The following is a 16,297-nucleotide window of genomic DNA, read 5'->3' as shown; positions in this document are numbered from 1 at the left end:
GGGCATCACGGTAAATGCGGCAAAACACACCCTTCTCCCGCTGTCCGTAGCTAGAAAGGACCTCCGGAGGATATCATATATAATATCATTTCCCGATGACGAGACCCACCGTCATATTTGACACGCGCTGTCCAAAAGAGGCCGGATTCTATACCGTATGTGGGAGCTCTCGACAGAAGCCGCGAGATGCCGAGTCGTCGAAAGGTGAAACGCCAGAGTTAGCCGCAAGATGGCAGCCATCGCCGAGCAGGCCGGCGCCCCGTGTCAAGCGAGCGGGAGCCGCGGGGCTCCTCTTGTTCAAGTACTGTACGCACTTCGAAGCAAACGCGCCCTCTAAAGGCAAGCTCATGAAAACGAAAGCCGCAAGTCCCGAGCGCCTCGTAGGCAGGGCCTGACAGGAAGTGGTCATACGTCGTATAAATTCATTTCCGCGTCGGACGCCCGCCCTTTCCTGTCTGCGGCTCGTGCGAAGATGGCGGTGCAGATCTCCAAGAAGAGGAAAGTAAGTGGTTTCATCGCTCGCCGGGAACGGGCGGCTCGGAAATGGGCTCGCCGGCAGATGGCCGCGGGCGCCTTTTCTCGCGCCGACGCGAGTCGACGCGCGGTCCGCGCGCGCTCGGCCGGGATTGCTCCGGATGCCGCCGGCGTCGCCGCCGCTCGAGAGCGGCTGGCGACATGGCGGCGCCCGCCTTCTCCTTCGCTCTGGCTTTACCCCGGCCTTCGGCGCCCGACTAGGCAGCGGAGCGGAGCGGCTCGTCTAGCGTTAGCACTCGCTTGTCACGCGACTAATCGGACGAAGGCGCCCTCGTCTCAGCCGAGCGGAGCTCAGGTCTCGTCGAGCGGGAGCGTGGGCTTCCGTCTCCTCGATTGCCCCGCGTCACTCTTCCAATCGGCGTCCTCCGGTGTGTGAGCCGTAAATGAAGTTACAGGGGGAGAAAAATCCCGTCGGGCGCCGCCGTTCTGCTGTATCAAAACCGCTTGGGGCCAAAGTCAATCGGACGCGACGGTGGGGGCTGTTGTCGGGCCACTTCTTGTCGCGGTATCGCGTGTGACGCCGGCGCCCGTCGTTTGCAGTTTGTCTCGGACGGGATCTTCAAGGCGGAGCTGAACGAGTTCCTGACCCGCGAGCTGGCCGAGGACGGCTACTCGGGCGTGGAGGTGCGCGTCACCCCCAACAGGACGGAGATCATCATCCTCGCCACCAGGTCAGCCCAAGCCGCTCCCCCGAAGGAGACGGAGCCGCGTCCGAACCCCTCGCGCTCACCCGCCCCGAAAGCAAAGCGTGGAAGGAAGCGCCCGCTCCCTCCGTGACGATACGATGACGAGTCGGATCGAGGCTGCGGGCTGTGGGGCGGCCCCTCGGGGCGGCGTTCTGCTTTCCCGCACGGGCGCCCCCCATCAGCCCAAAGTTGTCTTCCCGCTGAAGACGCCGAGGCATTTGTCTGAGAGGGACGCGGGCGCCGCGCCGAAACGGGAAGCGTTATTTCGCTTCCCGGGCCAAATTGGCCTTTTTCAAACAGCCGTTATTTGTTTCTTATCATCCGAAACGTTTCCGCTCGTTTGTTTTGTCCGCTCGTTTCGGCTTCCCGCGCAAAGCTCTCGGCGGGTGACTTTGACCTCGGCGGCGCGAAGGGAGGGACGAGTTCACGGCGACGGCTAAAGGGCTTTGGAAGCGAAAGGAGAATGTTCCCGTCGTTTAACGATGCGCTTGCTTTCCAGGACTCAGAACGTGTTGGGGGAGAAAGGCCGGCGCATCCGAGAGCTGACGGCCGTGGTCCAGAAGAGGTTCGGCTTCCCCGAGGGCAGCGTGGAGGTCAGTCGGCCCGAAATTGACGGCGGCGATATTCGGAGCGAAAACGGAGGGGGGGGTGGCCGGCCGAGTCGACGGGACGGGCCCGCCCGCCGAAGGCTCCGCTCGAGATCGGCGCCTCCCGAGTCCGCGCCCCGGCGGGCTGACGCGGCCTTTTTGTTTTGCAGCTCTACGCCGAGAAGGTGGCCACCCGCGGCCTGTGCGCCATCGCTCAGGCTGAGTCTCTGCGCTACAAGCTCCTGGGAGGTTTGGCCGTGCGGAGGTGAGCTCGAGCGGACGCGGACGCCGACCGCACGCCGCCCTTAAAGGGACGGCGCGTAAGATTTGGCGTTACGGCCGGCAGGAGGGGCTGCGAGTTGCCGCGTTTACCGTTTGCTGTAGCCCCGCATGTATGATCTTTTCGTGATAACTAGCCCTATGATTAGAGTAAAAACTTAATGTCGGTCATTAAGAACACAAGTTTTTGAAGTTTACGTTCATTTAATGTATTCCTTTTTCACGTAAATGGCTCTGGATCTTAACGCGCCCCTCTCGACGACTCGTCTTTTTACCGGGAACAAAAGGCGAGGCGCACACGGAAAGCCTCGGAGGGCTAAAAATACATTCGATAAATAAATTGGAGAAATCGCGGCACAAGTCCCGACGGTAACGTAGTAGCCGCCGAGCCGAACGCAAACGGCGGCTTGTGTGCGGTCTGGCGACCGGAAAGTCGGCTTCCGCCGGAGCCGCCGCGTTTGGCGCGCCGCGCTCGATCGAAACGATCGACCTTCGCCCCTCGGTGATGACCCGATGACGAGTCGGACGCGGACTTCGTTAGCCGGCGGGCGGTCGGCCCGGATCGCGTTCTGCGTTTCCGCGCTCGGACCGCCTTCGGCGTGGCAAAGTCGCTCACCCGCTGAAGACGCTGAGGCATTTGTCTGAGAGGGATCAAAAGGGATGACGAACGGCGCGTGGGATTTCCGGCCTCGGCGCAAACGGCCCAACGTCGCGGCTGTTTTTCCTCATCCTCTGCGAAGAGCGGCTAATGCGCGCGGAGAGCGCTCGTCAAAAGCGGCGGGGCAAACGGGTAGCTTCCCTTTACGGAAGGCGGCTCGGGAGTACGGGCGTTTTGACGCGCCCTCGCCGGCAGGGCCTGCTACGGCGTGCTGAGGTTCATCATGGAGAGCGGCGCCAAGGGCTGCGAGGTGGTGGTGTCGGGCAAGCTGAGAGGACAGCGCGCCAAGTCCATGAAGTTCGTGGACGGCCTCATGATCCACAGCGGGGACCCCGTCAACTACTACGTGGACACGGCCGTGCGCCACGTTCTGCTCAGGCAGGGTGAGGAGACGCGCTCGCCGCCCGCCCTCCCGCGCTCGCGCCCCGCCCGCGCCCGACCCTCATGCGGGCGCCCGCCCGTCCAGGCGTGCTGGGCATCAAAGTGAAGATCATGCTGCCGTGGGACCCCAGCGGCAAGATCGGCCCCAAGAAGCCCCTCCCCGACCACGTCAGCATCGTGGAGCCCAAGGACGAGCCGCTGCCCACCACGCCCATCTCGGAGCAGAAGGGCGCCAAGCCCGACGTGCCCGTCATGCCCCAGGCCGGCGCCCCCGTGCCCACCGCTTAAGAGGCCCGCCGGGTGAGCGTCCCGCCGCAGACCCGGGCCGCGTTTTATCGGCCGCCGGCGACTGAGCTCGGGCGGCCCGCCCCTTTTCTTTCTCTTCCAGGTTCTTTCTCCACGGCCGGTGTTTTGTGTACAAAATAAAATTTCCAGAAGAAGCTTTTCCTGTCTTTGGATTCCTTTTCCGTCACCTAAATGAGCTCGTCGACCTCCGGCCCGCACCGTAAAATCATTTTTGCTACGGTCGGCGGCGTTCTACCGGGCGCCGTATCCGTAGGCTTGACCGGCTAAAATATCCTCGGGAGTTTATTTGCGTTTCAAAGTTTTGGGAAAGGATCTCCATACGCGCTTTAATGTTTGTTTTACGGCTGCGCCGCGTCTAGTCTTTCCTGCCCATCAGGTTTTCATGAACTTGCGCGGCTAAACCGACGCAAGAAAAAGCAGAGGATCGGATGGATCGTCGCCAACTTTGGTATGCGTTTCGTCACGTCCGAGGCCTAAACCGGTCAAGTGAGATTGCCGCGGCAAATGTTACGTCGCTCGCGGGAAGTTTTTGTTTTTATCCCGCGACGGCGTCGATTGAGTCCGGGTCGGGCCGCGCCCCCCTCGCGGCCGACATGGACCGAGCGGACTCGAGAGCTGCCGAGGATTACTCTGAACGCGCGCCTCCGGTGAGACTCCGTCCGGTTGGTGACATGTTCAAAGCAACGTTGTCGGGAGGTCGACGGCCGGTCGGTTTCCACCCCGTCGCCGTTATACAATAAGTTTACGCCAGAAGGCTTCGACTCGCTCGGGCGACGCGCGAAAGCACAGAAACTGAACGCGCTCTTTAAAGGGGAAGGAAAATCGATGGTATTCTCGGCGCAAAGTTTCACAAGATCCTTTTCCGCGATCCCGGCCGGTAGCCGCAGACTCCTCTCGCTTTCTGGCCAAGTCCGTGAAGTTAAGGCTCGACGAGAAGTCGACTCCGCCCAAGGGCGGACAAGCGCGGCGGCGGGCAGGGGCCGAGCGCCGGCCGTACGCGGCGGCCCTTGGCGCTCTGGCCGCGCTCGGCACCGGGAGGAGAAAGCGAGCGCCGCGTATCCGCCGCGTATTTACGTTGGTTTGGTGAGACCACTTATCGGGCCAAAGCCCGACTCCTCGGTGGGCTCCGCCCTCCCGGAGCAGGGGGCCGGGCCGGCCGGTCGCGGCGCGACTGATGGTTTGCGTTCCTCCGCAGCACATGCGCGTGGTCCACTTAAACGTGGGCGGCCAAAGTTTCTGCACCAGCGTGGCCACGCTCACCAAGCACCCCGAGTCCAAGCTGGCCGAGTGGTTCGGCGGGCCCCCCAAACTCCCCAAGGACGCGCGGGGGCATTACTTCCTGGACCGCGACGGGGAGCACTTCGGGGCCGTCCTGGAGTTCCTCAGGTCCGGGAAGCTGCCCGACCGCAACGTCCCGCAGGTACCGTCGGCGTGCGAAAGCGGCGCCGGGTGTTCGAGGGGCCCGAGAACTATGCCGGGGGAGGGGCTTCGACTCATCACGCGTCTTCGTTCTCGAGAACTATGCGGAAGCCGGGGGAGGCTCCGCTCGTCACGCGTCCTCGTTCCCGACCTTAGCCCCGAAGCGCCCGGGCTCGGGGGACTCGAAGCGGGGCGCCGTGCCCGGCCCCTCTCGCGCGATCTGGAAACAGAGAAAAAAGGAAACTATGGAAGCAAAAGTCAAGCTTGGGCGTCCTCCTTTGGATCTCCCGTCCAAAAGAATTCATGGGAAATGAAGTTTTCAAACCATTGACCGGGTAGCGCGGACGAGCCCTTTTCCCAACCATCGCGCCACCCAATGGAAAAATCATCGGATCAGCTTGCGTTTCCCTCAGATGTTTGAGTAATGTCACGGCGCGATTTTCGCACGCAGGTTCACAAGGAGTCGCTGCACTACAACGTGACGGCGCTGGCCAAGCGCCTGGAGGAGAGTCCCGTGCTCTTCGGCCAGCTGGTGGGCAGGCGGCAGTTCCTGGCCAGGGTCCCGCACTACAAGGAGAACATCGAGGTGGGTGCCCCCCCCAAAGGCGGAAAGCCAGAGGCCTCCGCCGGTCCCCGACCCTCCGGGACGGCTCCCTCCTCTCGGCAGGTTCTGATCCGCGTGGCCCGAGCGGAGGCGGTGGCCGCCCGCCGCTCCGCCGTGGTGGTCTGCGTCCTGCGGACCGAGGAGGACCTGGCCCGCCGCCGCGCCGCCGCCGGCCCGCTGGCCGACAAGGACTCGGCGGTGACCTTCGGACCTTGGAACGCGGGGCCCACGGCTGCCGATCTGCTGGACTGCGTGCGGGAGGACATCCAGAGTCAGGGCTACGCGGTCCACGTTCAGCCTTACGTCCCGGAGAAGATCTTCCTGATACAGAGGAGCATCGACTTTTTCCACACGCTCACCTTCACTTGGTGGTGAACTCCCGCGCTTGGTCCGCGACTTGACGTCCAGTTGACGTCTTGGTTGGGGGCAGGTGGAAAGGAAATAAAACATGAGATTGCCAGCGTTTCGTCTAGTGCGAAGATGCCGGTAGGGTTTTTTTGCTGCCAAAAAGCAGAAGAGCCGAGCCCGGTTTTACACATCGGGCCTTTAATTGCTCATTCGGCGTTGAAACGAAGAAGATTCCTTTTGCGTTCACCTCGGATGCGTAAATATGTTGCTTTCGTTCGTCCTATCGTGCGCATTTGGTTGTCTTTCTTTCGATCCTGTTGGCCCGAAGGTTTTATCAATTTTTTTTTTTAAGTCGACATATAAACATCAACGATTGACGTATCCTATTGGGCCGAAGGTTTTCCGATCGCGTTTGGCTTCGCTGCCGTAGCTACGGAAGTCGAGTCGGGACACGCGTAAGCTAAGCGAGCGCTAGCTTACGCCAAGCGAGCGCTAGCTTACGCCTGTTTTGCCTGCCGCTGCCGAGTGCACCCGCTAGACATGGCGGCGCATTTGAAAAAGCGAGTCTACGAGGAATTCTCCAGGGTCGTACAGGTGAGGACGAGGGTGGCTTTGAGCCGCGCTCGGCCGATTGGCGGCCGCGAGCGAGGAAAGGAAGCCGGCGGCCTACACCGGCGACCTAAGCCGGCCGGCGGCCTTAACCGGCGACCTAAGCTAGCTCCTGGCTGGCTGGCCTCGCGCCGGCGCCGGCGCTAGCGCGTCCGTTTCCCCGAAGGAGAGAAAGACAAAAGGAAAGAAAGCAACTTTTCGGAACGCGTCCGCCCAAACGAGAGGCCGCGAGAGCGCCGCTAATGTCAAGTCCAGTGCAGCCGTCTGTCCGTCCGTCCGTCCGTCTGTATGTAGTTGTGTTCTCAATGTAGCCGATGTTATCTTATAAAGATAGATATACACACGCGCACAGGGAACTAGACGTGTGTATATATATATATATATATATATATATATATATATATATAGAGAGAGAGAGAGAGAGAGAGACACGCACACACACCAAATGATTCGAGAACATTTGTTGTGTTGCCGCTTGCGAGGCAACAAATCCAGCCGGCGTGTCAAACAACTCTGGCATTTGGGGCGTCGCCGCCGCAGGTCCCCGCCGAAGAAGCCGCGTCCAAGAAGCTCCGTCTGTGTAAGCCCAGCAAGTCGGCGGCTCTCCACGTGGATCTGTGCAAGGCCGCCAACGCCACCGACGCCTTGCACTTCCTGCTGCGATTCGCCCGTAAACCCGTGGAAGCCGAGAGCGTGGAGGGCGTGGTCAGGATTCTCCTGGAGCACTACTACAAGGTACGGGGAAAAGGAATGACCCACCCCCCTCCTTTATCATCCAATTAATAGGTCCAGGGATTTTATCTTATTTTTTGTTTGCGGCCGCAGGAAGCGGACAACTCTGTGCGGCTGAAAATCGCGTCCCTGCTGGGCGTCCTGTCCACCACTCCGGGCTTCAGTCCCGACTGCATCGTGGAGGACGTGGTCGCCGCCGCGGCCGGCGAGAGTGAGACGCGCTCCGTCGCCGCCGCCTCGCGAGCCGCCGTCCTCAACGGGGCCGCGTGCGTGCAGAGTCCCATCAGGTGCTGGCGCAGCTTCTGGACAGCCTTCTGACGGCGGGCGCGCAGCTGCCGCACGGCCCGTCGGTGGCCCGGCGCCTGGCGGACGTGGCCCGCGAGCATCTGTCGGACGCCTCCTTCGGCGTGAGGACCAAGTGTCTCCAGCTGCTGGGACGTCTGGGCGCCGCCGACGGCCCCCCGGGCAAGGACGGCGAAGCCCCCGGCTCGTCCGCAGGTGCCCCTTTCGCCCGGCCGGCGCTCGGGGAGGTCAATCGGAAAAAGTTCGAGGCGCGCTTCGGATGGACCGCGCACTTTCCGGATTACGTCGCGGCATGTGTTTATTAGTCCGGGATACTTGGAAAACGAGTTGATACATTTCCGCCGAGAAACGCCGCCGGGACCGCGTAGCCCATCGCGCCCGCGCGACAAGGCGCCGAGGAGTGAAAATGATCGGCGACGAGCGTAAGACCCACGCAGCGCGCGCCGCGGGTGTGTTTGCGCGGCGCTCGATGGTTAATTGACAAGGCGGGCGGACGGCGGGCCCGGCGTCGGAAAAGCCGCCTGTCCCGTTTTTCCCAAAAGGGCGGGGGTGCGCTGTCTCAATTGGAAGGGTCAGGTCCCTCCAAATTTTGACCTTCATGCTTTACGGTACCAGAAAGCGACGGCAAGTTACGAAATGCGGCCCGTCCAAATGACTCCTTGCACGCGAGGGTTGTTTTCAAGAAGCGGATCTTTGAAGACGCGCTGAGGCCTCCGACGCTTTGTTTGCTCAGCCCGAGACGCGCCGACCGTCATCGGGGAGTTCTTCGCCGACCGGGACCCCCGAGTGCGCGCGGCGGCCCTCAAAGCCATGGTAGCTGGCGCCAGGCCTCCCTCCGCGGGGCCCGGGACGCTTCGCGCCCGGCGTGACCCTGCCGTGACCCCGCCGTGTCTTCCAGTTGCAGCTGCACGAGAGAGGGATGAAGCTTCGGCAGGGCATTTACGAGCAGGTGAGCAAACCGTCCTCGCGCCCGCGCAAGGAGAAGCCGCAGCAGAAAAGGGCTTTTAATAACACCAAAGAAAAAAAGCCGACACGTGACCCGCGCCCGCCTGCGCGCAGGCGTGCCGGCTGCTGGCGGACGACTACGAGCAGGTCCGCTCCGCCGCCGTTCGACTGGTCTGGGTGCTCAGCGTCTTGTACCCCGAGAGGTCAGTCGCGCGCCTCGCGCGGGAAAATGGCGGTCGGCGTAGCCGACCGTCGGCGTAGCCGACGTCCCCGAGCGGCCGACGGGGCGCGGGTTCATTTCGCCGGTCGGTCTTTCCTCGGGCCAAGCCTTTGCCTTCATTCGGTAGCGCCGCGGTCGTAGCCTCGCGCCCGTCCCTACGCGCGTCGGTCACGACTTGGCCTCCGCGTGCCCGCGCCGCACGCAGCGGTGGAGCGAGCCGCGCGTTTCCACGTTCTCTCTTGCCCCAACGCCCTGCAACGCAAGCGCGCGCTCTCGCCGCTGTTTTGGCTCAGCATCGTGCCCATCCCGTCGTCCAACGAGGAGATCCGGCTGGCGGACGACGCCTTCGGGAAGATCAGTCACATGGTCAGCGACGGCTCCTGGATGGTGCGCGCGCAAGCCGCCAAAACGCTGGTGAGGCACCGCGCCTGGCGCCGCCGCGTCTTCCCGTCGTGCCGGCGTTCGCGGAGGACTCGGCAAACTTTACCGTCGAGAGGCTGAAATCCGCGGCCGGAGATGGCCCCCTTCACCCTCCGCTTTCTTTTTTTTTTTTTTTTTTTTTGCTGCGCCAGGGTTCCATGTCGCAGGTCAGTCCTCACTTCCTGGAGCAGACGCTGGACAAGAAGCTGATGTCCGACCTGCGGGTGAGCGTACGCCCGCCGAGGCCAAACGCGGCGCGCCGCTAGCTTCGTATTCGGCTTCCGGCCGATCGGAGCCGGGGTCGGCGCTCCGCGACCCCACTCGTCGGGCGCGGCGAAGCACGATAGCGAAGGAAGAGCGGGCGAAAAAATCTCTAGGCTAAATCGGGGGGGGGGGGGCTCAATTAGCGCCATTCGAAATCGGAAATACCGTCGCGCGGTTCCTCCCGTTTTTGCACGAACCCTTTGGAAGGCGGCTCACGGGCGGGGCGCCGTCAAGACCCCCGAACCGCGGTTCGGCCCGACTCCCGTGACGCAGAGTTCTGGCGGGACGAGCGGTTGAGCGAGGGCGGCCTTTGCCTTTGCAGAGGAAGCGCACGGCCCACGAGCGGGCCAAGGAGCTCTTCGCCTCGGGCGAGTTCTCGTCGGGCAGGAAGTGGGCCGACGACGCCCCGAAGGAGAAAGTGGACACCAACACGGTCAACCTGATCGCCTCGGGAGCCTGCGGCGCCTTCGTCCACGGCCTGGAGGACGAGATGTTCGGTACGTGGGCCGGCGCGGGCCGGGCCGCCCCGGGGGTAGGCCGGCGTGACGCGTGCGCCCGGCCGGCAGAGGTGCGCATCGCGGCGGTGGAGGCCCTGTGCCGGCTGGCCCGTTCGTCGGCCGGCTTCGCCGAGAAGTGCCTGGACTTCCTGGTGGACATGTTCAACGACGAGATCGAGGAGGTGCGGCTGCAGTCCATCCACGTGCTCCGGGAGATCTCCACGCACATCACGCTCAGGGAGGACCAGCTGGACACCGTCCTGGCCGTGCTGGAGGTAGATGCGCGATTTCTTCCCTCTGCCAGCAAAAAAACCAGGAAACCTTTTTAAAAGTCAGGGAGGACCAGCTGGACACCGTCCTGGCCGTGCTGGAGGTAGATGCGCGATTTCTCCCGTCTGCTAGCAAAAAAACCAGGAAACCTTTTTAAAAGTGACATCGGGCGCTCGGACGTTTGGAAACTTCCGTCCGATCTCCGGTTAATCGAGAAAAATTGTGGGGATTATTTGGAATCGGGAGCTTTTGGCCGAGCTTTTTGTTGTCCAGGACTCGTCCCGCGACATCCGAGAAGCTCTGCACGAGCTGCTGTGCTACACCAACGTGTCCACCAAGGAGTGCATCCAGCTGGCCCTGTTGGAGCTGCTCAAGAACCTCAACAAGTATCCCGCCGACCGCAACTCCGTGTGGAAGTGAGGCGCGACGTCGACGCCGAAGGACCCCTTTTTATTTCTCTTTTTCCGAAACGCGCCCGGGGCGGAAAGGGCAGAGGCTCGACTCGGACCGCTTCCTTCTCTCTCTCGGAAGGTGCCTCAAGTTTTTGGGCTCGCGCCACCCCGTGCTGGTGCTGCCGCTGGTGCCGGAACTCCTCAGCGCGCACCCCTACTTTGACACGCCGGAACCGGACATGGACGACCCGGCCTGTATCCTCTTCCCCGTCCCCGCGCCGCCCGCCGCCTACTCCGCCTACTCCGCCTACTCCGCCTACTCCGCCTTCTCCTTGACGCCGGCGTCAGACATCGCCGTCCTGGTGCTGGTGTTCAACGCGGCCAAGTCGTGTCCCACCATGCCGGCGCTCTTCTCGGACCACACCTTCAGACACTACGCCTACCTCAGGGACAGCCTGTCGCACCTGGTGCCGCCTCTGCCGGTCGGCGCCGCCGACCCTTCCGCCCGCGCCGCGCCCCGCGGTCGGAGCCAAAAATAACGGGACCCTCCCCCCCGGGGTTTCAGCTGCCGGGCCGGAAGCAGGCCCGCGCTTCCGACTCGGCCGACCGTCAAGGCGTGGAGTCGGCGCGGCTCTTCCTGCGGCAGAGTCTGGACCGGGTGAGCGCCGTTCAGAACCTGGAAGCGCCGGGAGCTCGGGACCTGCTGGTCTTCACCATACGGTACGCGCGCCGACCGGCTCGGTCCGGGCTCGCGCCGCTTTCGGCGTGACGTCGAGGTTCCCCCTCCCCCCCCCGGCGCGCGGCAGCGACTTGCGGAGGCTGGGCCGGCTGCAGACGGAGCTGGCCGGGGCGGCCGACTTCTGCGCCACGTACCTGCGCTGCCAGCTGCTCCTCATCGAGGTGGGCGTCTCTTCCGCCGAGCTTGGGGGCGACGGCCGCCCCTCACGTCCCGCTGTTCCTTCAGGCCCTGCGCGACAAGCTGTGGAGCGCGCCGGTCCCGCTCTGCCTCAAGCGGAGCGGCACGGCCGCGACGGCCGCCCGGCAGGTGGCCGCAAACGTCGCGCCGGCTCCCGCGCGCCAGCTCCCGCGCGCCAGCGGCCGCGCCGCTCACGTGTGGGTGCGCGCAGGTGGTGGAGGAGACCTTCAAGCTGGAGTTCATGTACAGCGGCCTGGAGAGCAGACAGGTGGCCGTCATCCATCACGTGCGGCTGCAGGCCAGGGCGCTGCAGCTGGTCCTGGGCGCGCGCGCCGCCCCCCGCGGGTCGGTCCTTGGCTTTGGCTTTGACTTGGCTTTTCCGCTTTTCGTCCGTCTCTGGCTTTTGGTCGTCCTTCGTCGGCCTTTTGCCGTCAAACGCGTCCTTTGACTTGCGGTCCGCAGGCAGGATCCTCTGGTGGGCGCCTGCGAAAAGTTCCTGCAGGAGCTGGACTCTTTCCACAGGTGCCCTCGCCGGCCGCCCCGCGCGGCTCCAAAGGGCGCGGCTTGACCAACGCGGCTGTTCGCACGCAGGCTGTTCGCCGCCGAGCTCCCTCACTTCCGGGACGCCTTCGCCGACAAGCTGGCGGAGGCGCGGCCGGCCTCCCGCAAGCCCTGCGAGCTGCTGAGGACGGTGGAGGCGGCGCTCCGGCGGAGCGCCCCGCTGCGGCTCGCCCTCCCGCCTCAGGTAAGCGGCGGCTTTTCGGCCCGCGCGGAAAGTAACGGGCCGCCGCGCTCCGCTTAGATCCAGCGAGCCACGGCCGCCATCGTGGAGCCCACGGGGGAGTCGGACAACCCGCTCAAGTTCACCTCCGGCCTGGTGGTGGCGCTGGACGTGGACGCCACCCTGGAGCACGTCCGCGACCCCCACAACTCCGTCAAAGTGGAGGTCGGCAGGCGGCGCCCTTCCCTCCGCGCCGCGAGACCGACGCCGACGTCCGCCCTCTGCTCAGGTCCTTTATCCCGACGGCCAGAGTCACGTGATCCACCCCAAACCCGGAGACTTCCGCAAGCCGGGCCCGCACCGCCACAGGCTCATCACGCAGGTCTACCTGTCGCACGGCGCCTGGACGGGTGAGGCGGCGCCGCCGCGTCGGCTTTTCGTCGGCGAACGAAAACGAGCGGGCGCCGGGTTTCCCTTCCGGGCCCGCCCTCCTCCCAGACCCGCCCTTTTTCTCTGCGCGCCCCAGAGCCCTGCCAGGTGAAGGTGCGCCTCCTGCTGGCCTACAGCTCGGCCGCCGCGCCGCCGCCGCCGGTTTGCGACGGTTTGGACGAGGCGCCGGCGGCGGAGGGCGCCTCCGAGGGAACCATCGCCTTCAGCGAGCCCGTCAAGGTCTTCATCATGCCCAAGCCGGCCAGGCGCTGAGAGCCGGCCAGGCGCCGAGAGCCGGCCAGGCGCCGAGAGCCGGCCAGGCGCCGAGCGCCGCCCCCCGCGCCGCCCCCTCCTTTGTTCGTCGGGGCCCGCGTGAAGCCGAATCCCGGAGCGGCGCGCGGCCACCGATTTGCACTTTGGAAGCCCTTTGTTTATTTGGTGGCATGGCAATAAAGTTGTTGTTTTTTTGACGGCGGCAAACGAAAGGCTCGTCGATTATTCAGAAACGCAGCTCGGCGAGTCGAAGAAACGCCGTCGGCCCCGGGAGGCGCAAGCGTTTTTCTCGGAGCCTCCTCCCCGCCCGCTCAGCACGTGGAGTGGAAGAGGCCGCCCACGTTGGCCCCGCCCGCCGCCAGTCGGTTGTACTCGGCCACGGCCGCCTCCGTCTGCAGGCATCGCACTCGGACCCCCTTGGCCGTCGCCCACGCCGCCGTGGCCGGCGGAACCTGCCGCGCGAGAGCGGGAAAAAGTCGGGAGCCCCGACCTTGGGGAAGCGGGAGCGCGGCGCCCACCTGCAGGGCCATGTCCATGCCCCGGCCGATGAGCAGCACGTCCACGCCCTTGTCCAGCACCTCCCGCACGTCGTCCACTTGGACTCCGGGCCGGTGCTGCCGCGGAAGGCCGGGGTCAGCCGAGGCGGCGCGGCGCCGCGTCGCTCGGGTTCCCACCTGCGTGCCGGTCTCGCGCCAGTCCCAGGCCCGGCTGCCCCCGGGCCAGACCTTGCAGTCCTTGTAGGGCGCCGGGGCCCCCTTCACCGTCACGCGGCCCCAGCTCAGCGACTCGATCTCCGGCGACGACGCGCTGGACGGACGGACGGACGGAACGAACGTCGTTCCGGTGTTACGGTTCAACCGGCTCCCAAACTAACTGGCTCCCGATTCCAGATGCGGGTCGATTGTCGACATCGTTTCTGTTTCCTGACTGCAGATTCGTCACAAGCTACGTGGAAATCGATCAGCCGTATAACGGTCCTGTTCATCAATAAACACGCGAAACAACGCGAATCGCTTTCCGGTCCCACGTATCTGCAGGAAAATGTAAACATAATCCAAATCTAAAATGAAAAAAACGTGTATGCCCCGAGCGGGATTTGAACCCGCGCGGGCGCGGGCGCATAAATAAATGACGCACGGATGCTGGAGTTAATCGCGGGGCACAAGTTGACGCGGTGCTCAGTTTGACTCCGCCCATTTGAACCGGCTCCGGGGAAGCAACTTGACATGGTCGCGATCGTCTTGCGTTCACGTCATTTAAAAGTCATACCTTACCCCACCTCGGGCTCAGATGCGCGGAAGATGACCGTTATACAAAATAATTGATATAAGAAAGACTCGGCTCCCTTCTCAAACCCGCTTCCGAAAGGGAGATGATCTATCTCACCTGCAGTTGTCCGTCCGTCCGATCGCATTAAATACTCATTCCTAATATTGCGGAAGGGCGTTTCCATTCATCAACTACAGAAATGATAGCAGCCGTTCGCATTTATGTACTGTCTCCCTCTGTGTGTGTGTGTGTGTGTGTGTGTGTGTTTATACATACGTTGTACGTACGCGCTAAGCGTTCCTATCAATGATTGTACATAAATGCAAACGGTGCTATCATTTTCAGTGGTTGAATGGAAATGCGTAGTCAACCTGTGCCCCCGGCGCGACACTTGTCTAACTCGACAGGTATCACGTGTGCGGTTGACTCCAACAACTATGTACGTCATTGATTTATGCGCCCGTCTCTGGCGTTATATCTGTGCCACAATCACGAGCGCGCGGAAAAAAATCGAGCGTTGAAAACCAAACTGCGCGAGCGAAAACGGATTTTGAGCGCAGAAAAAAGCTTCTTGAAAAGAGGTTTCTCGCTCCAAATTCCTTTTTGCTCGCTCGCAGTAGCATTCTCGCGCTCAACATCTCGCTCTCGCTCGCGATACTCCTCCCTCCCTCGAGCTCTCGCTCGCTCGAGTCGTCCTCTGCGCCCCACTAAAGTCTTTGTGCAAATGTTTAAAACGGATATTGACGTCAACTGGTCTTCCTGTGAAGACTGCCCCGAAGATGTCTTTCACCTGTTCTGGTCTTGCCCCTTTTCCAATAGACCGTGGAAGGACATCTGCGTACTTGTTTCTGCGCGGGTTAGCCCTGACTTTTTCCCTGTTTTGACAATTGTATTGTTTGCCTTCATCAATCGCTCGACCATTAATAATAACAATCGATGTTACGTTATAAATTGCATGATACTCTTTGCTAAATGGCAAATATGCCTCTCAAAAACCGAAACTCTCTGTCCTAATCAATGAAGTCAAACAATGTATTCAAACTTTGAAACGATCTAACAATTTAAAAGCAATTAAAATCTGTGACGCGTGTACTCTTTTTAACGTATTTGTGTAATAGTGTATTGCAGTTTCTCTTTGAGTCTTTGGTTATTTTCCCCTGGCGTTATTGTTTTTGTTGTTACTGTTTCTGTTTTTGTATTATACTCAATTATATACTGTTATGTTGATTAATAATAAAAAAAAAATAGAGCTCGATGTTGAGCAAACGCGATGTTGAGCGAGCGAGGGAGGGAGTATCGCGAGCGAGAGCGAGATGTTGAGCGCAAGAATGCTATTGCGAGCGAGCAAAAAGAAATTTGGAGCGAGCAATTTCTTTTTCTGTGTTCAAACTCCATCGGCGCGCGCTCAAACTCTTATCATTACGCGTTCAATAGTTTTTTCCTTTTGCTCAAAATCGGTTTTCGCTACCTCACTTTGATTTTCTCCGCTCAATTTGTTTCTCGCGCGCTCGTAATTGTGGCGCAAATATAAAGCCATACCCGCGTGGGTTCAAATCCCGCTCGGAGCATTTTTTGTTGTTTTTTTTAGATTTGTATTATGTTTACATTTTCCTGCGGATAAGTAGGACTGGAAACCGATTCGCGTTGTTTCGCGTGTTTATTGATGAACAGGACAGTTATACGGCTGATCAATTTCCACGTAGCTTGTGACGAATCTGCAGTCAGCAAACAGAAATGATGTCGACAATCGACCCACATTTGGAATCGGGAGCCAGTTGAACTGTAACACCGGCGCCATTTCGCACTTCCGCCGCGAAGGCGCGCTCGTTCTTGTGTTTGCCTACACCACGAGCGTTATTTTGGGCATGCTATCGCGAGCGAGCATTGAAAGATTTGCCGCCGGCAAAATCTTCCCGACAGACTTTTTCCTGCTCTGTGCCCTAAATCGATCAGCGCGGCGAGCGAGAGGCCGAAAAGCAAGGGAAACGCGCAAAGTGCGCCAAACGAACGTTCGCGAGCGCCCGGAGGCGAAAACGGCCGAAAGCAAGCGAACCTGGCCAGCGGTTCGGCTCTCGCGTCCGAATCTTCGCGCAGGTTCATGGCGGCCGGCGAAAAGACGACAACGTCACTCAGCCGACGACTGTCGCGTTATGCCACTCGGAAACGCGCGCGGGTGAGGTCGCGGGCGGCCATCTTGCGTTGCCGGCGGCCGCAACACGTTTGCTCACTTTTCAA

At 61.7% G+C, this 16,297-nt stretch overlaps 3 protein-coding genes across 5 annotated transcripts; 2 read left to right on the top strand and 1 right to left on the bottom strand.

Annotated features, from left to right (window-relative positions):
• Positions 1–336: 336 nt before the first annotated feature.
• rps3 (ribosomal protein S3) lies at positions 337–3,565 on the top strand. The gene is made up of 7 exons (XM_088428051.1): positions 337–502; positions 1,075–1,205; positions 1,720–1,813; positions 1,978–2,072; positions 2,940–3,127; positions 3,211–3,425; positions 3,514–3,565. The coding sequence occupies exons 1-6, from the start codon at positions 473–475 to the stop codon at positions 3,411–3,413; spliced, it is 741 nt and encodes a 246-aa protein (XP_088284177.1). The 5' UTR covers positions 337–472; the 3' UTR covers positions 3,414–3,425; positions 3,514–3,565.
• A 144-nt stretch (positions 3,566–3,709) lies between these two features.
• On the top strand, positions 3,710–13,005 carry ints4 (integrator complex subunit 4). 3 transcript variants are annotated; one of them, XM_088427995.1, is made up of 26 exons: positions 3,710–4,078; positions 4,627–4,851; positions 5,302–5,436; positions 5,518–5,739; positions 6,952–7,146; positions 7,237–7,354; positions 7,420–7,641; positions 8,180–8,259; positions 8,345–8,395; positions 8,506–8,594; positions 8,905–9,025; positions 9,184–9,255; positions 9,618–9,792; positions 9,862–10,067; positions 10,336–10,478; positions 10,594–10,709; positions 10,803–10,936; positions 11,020–11,174; positions 11,261–11,354; positions 11,419–11,499; positions 11,582–11,715; positions 11,833–11,892; positions 11,962–12,115; positions 12,173–12,316; positions 12,381–12,501; positions 12,618–12,939. In XM_088427995.1, the coding sequence occupies exons 1-26, from the start codon at positions 3,860–3,862 to the stop codon at positions 12,791–12,793; spliced, it is 3,642 nt and encodes a 1,213-aa protein (XP_088284121.1). In that variant the 5' UTR covers positions 3,710–3,859; the 3' UTR covers positions 12,794–12,939. The 3 variants fall into 3 exon arrangements, with proteins under 3 accessions (XP_088284121.1, XP_088284119.1, XP_088284120.1); XM_088427993.1 differs by lacking the exons at positions 3,710–4,078; positions 4,627–4,851; positions 5,302–5,436; positions 5,518–5,739 and adding an exon at positions 6,159–6,396 and having other exon boundaries at positions 11,582–11,638; positions 12,618–13,005; XM_088427994.1 differs by lacking the exons at positions 3,710–4,078; positions 4,627–4,851; positions 5,302–5,436; positions 5,518–5,739 and adding an exon at positions 6,162–6,396 and having other exon boundaries at positions 12,618–13,005.
• On the bottom strand, positions 12,929–16,264 carry aamdc (adipogenesis associated, Mth938 domain containing). Its single transcript, XM_088428053.1, has 4 exons — positions 16,116–16,264; positions 13,468–13,600; positions 13,312–13,407; positions 12,929–13,245 (listed from the first exon to the last, which is right to left on the bottom strand). Exons 1-4 carry the CDS (start codon positions 16,160–16,162, stop codon positions 13,105–13,107), a joined length of 417 nt encoding a protein of 138 aa, XP_088284179.1. The 5' UTR covers positions 16,163–16,264; the 3' UTR covers positions 12,929–13,104.
• Between the last annotated feature and the right edge of the window lie 33 nt (positions 16,265–16,297).

Source organism: Hippichthys cyanospilos, chromosome 11 (assembly GCF_059441005.1).
Source record: "Hippichthys cyanospilos isolate Australia breed blue-spotted pipefish chromosome 11, RoL_Hcya_1.0, whole genome shotgun sequence".
In the NCBI taxonomy this organism is placed as follows: Eukaryota; Metazoa; Chordata; class Actinopteri; order Syngnathiformes; family Syngnathidae; genus Hippichthys; species Hippichthys cyanospilos.
The sequence above is the reverse complement of the archived record's forward strand: the minus strand, read 5'-3'. Positions and strand labels throughout refer to the sequence as shown.

What these genes read in the sequence shown, in the direction of transcription:
- aamdc (XM_088428053.1), bottom strand. Translation starts at nt 16,162, where the DNA reads ATGAACCTGCGCGAAGATTCGGACGCGAGAGCCGAACCGCTGGCCAG. An exon ending in AGAGCCGAACCGCTGGCCAG is followed by an intron (nt 13,601 to 16,115) that starts GTTCGCTTGCTT and finishes CCGTCCGTCCAG; the next exon opens with CGCGTCGTCGCCGGAGATCG. An exon ending in GCATGGACATGGCCCTGCAG is followed by an intron (nt 13,246 to 13,311) that starts GTGGGCGCCGCG and finishes CTCGCGCGGCAG; the next exon opens with GTTCCGCCGGCCACGGCGGC.
- rps3 (XM_088428051.1), top strand. Translation starts at nt 473, where the DNA reads ATGGCGGTGCAGATCTCCAAGAAGAGGAAA. An exon ending in ATCATCATCCTCGCCACCAG is followed by an intron (nt 1,206 to 1,719) that starts GTCAGCCCAAGC and finishes CTTGCTTTCCAG; the next exon opens with GACTCAGAACGTGTTGGGGG. An exon ending in CCACGTTCTGCTCAGGCAGG is followed by an intron (nt 3,128 to 3,210) that starts GTGAGGAGACGC and finishes CCGCCCGTCCAG; the next exon opens with GCGTGCTGGGCATCAAAGTG.
- ints4 (XM_088427995.1), top strand. Translation starts at nt 3,860, where the DNA reads ATGGATCGTCGCCAACTTTGGTATGCGTTTCGTCACGTCCGAGGCCTA. An exon ending in AGCTGATGTCCGACCTGCGG is followed by an intron (nt 9,256 to 9,617) that starts GTGAGCGTACGC and finishes TTGCCTTTGCAG; the next exon opens with AGGAAGCGCACGGCCCACGA. An exon ending in GTCGCACGGCGCCTGGACGG is followed by an intron (nt 12,502 to 12,617) that starts GTGAGGCGGCGC and finishes TGCGCGCCCCAG; the next exon opens with AGCCCTGCCAGGTGAAGGTG.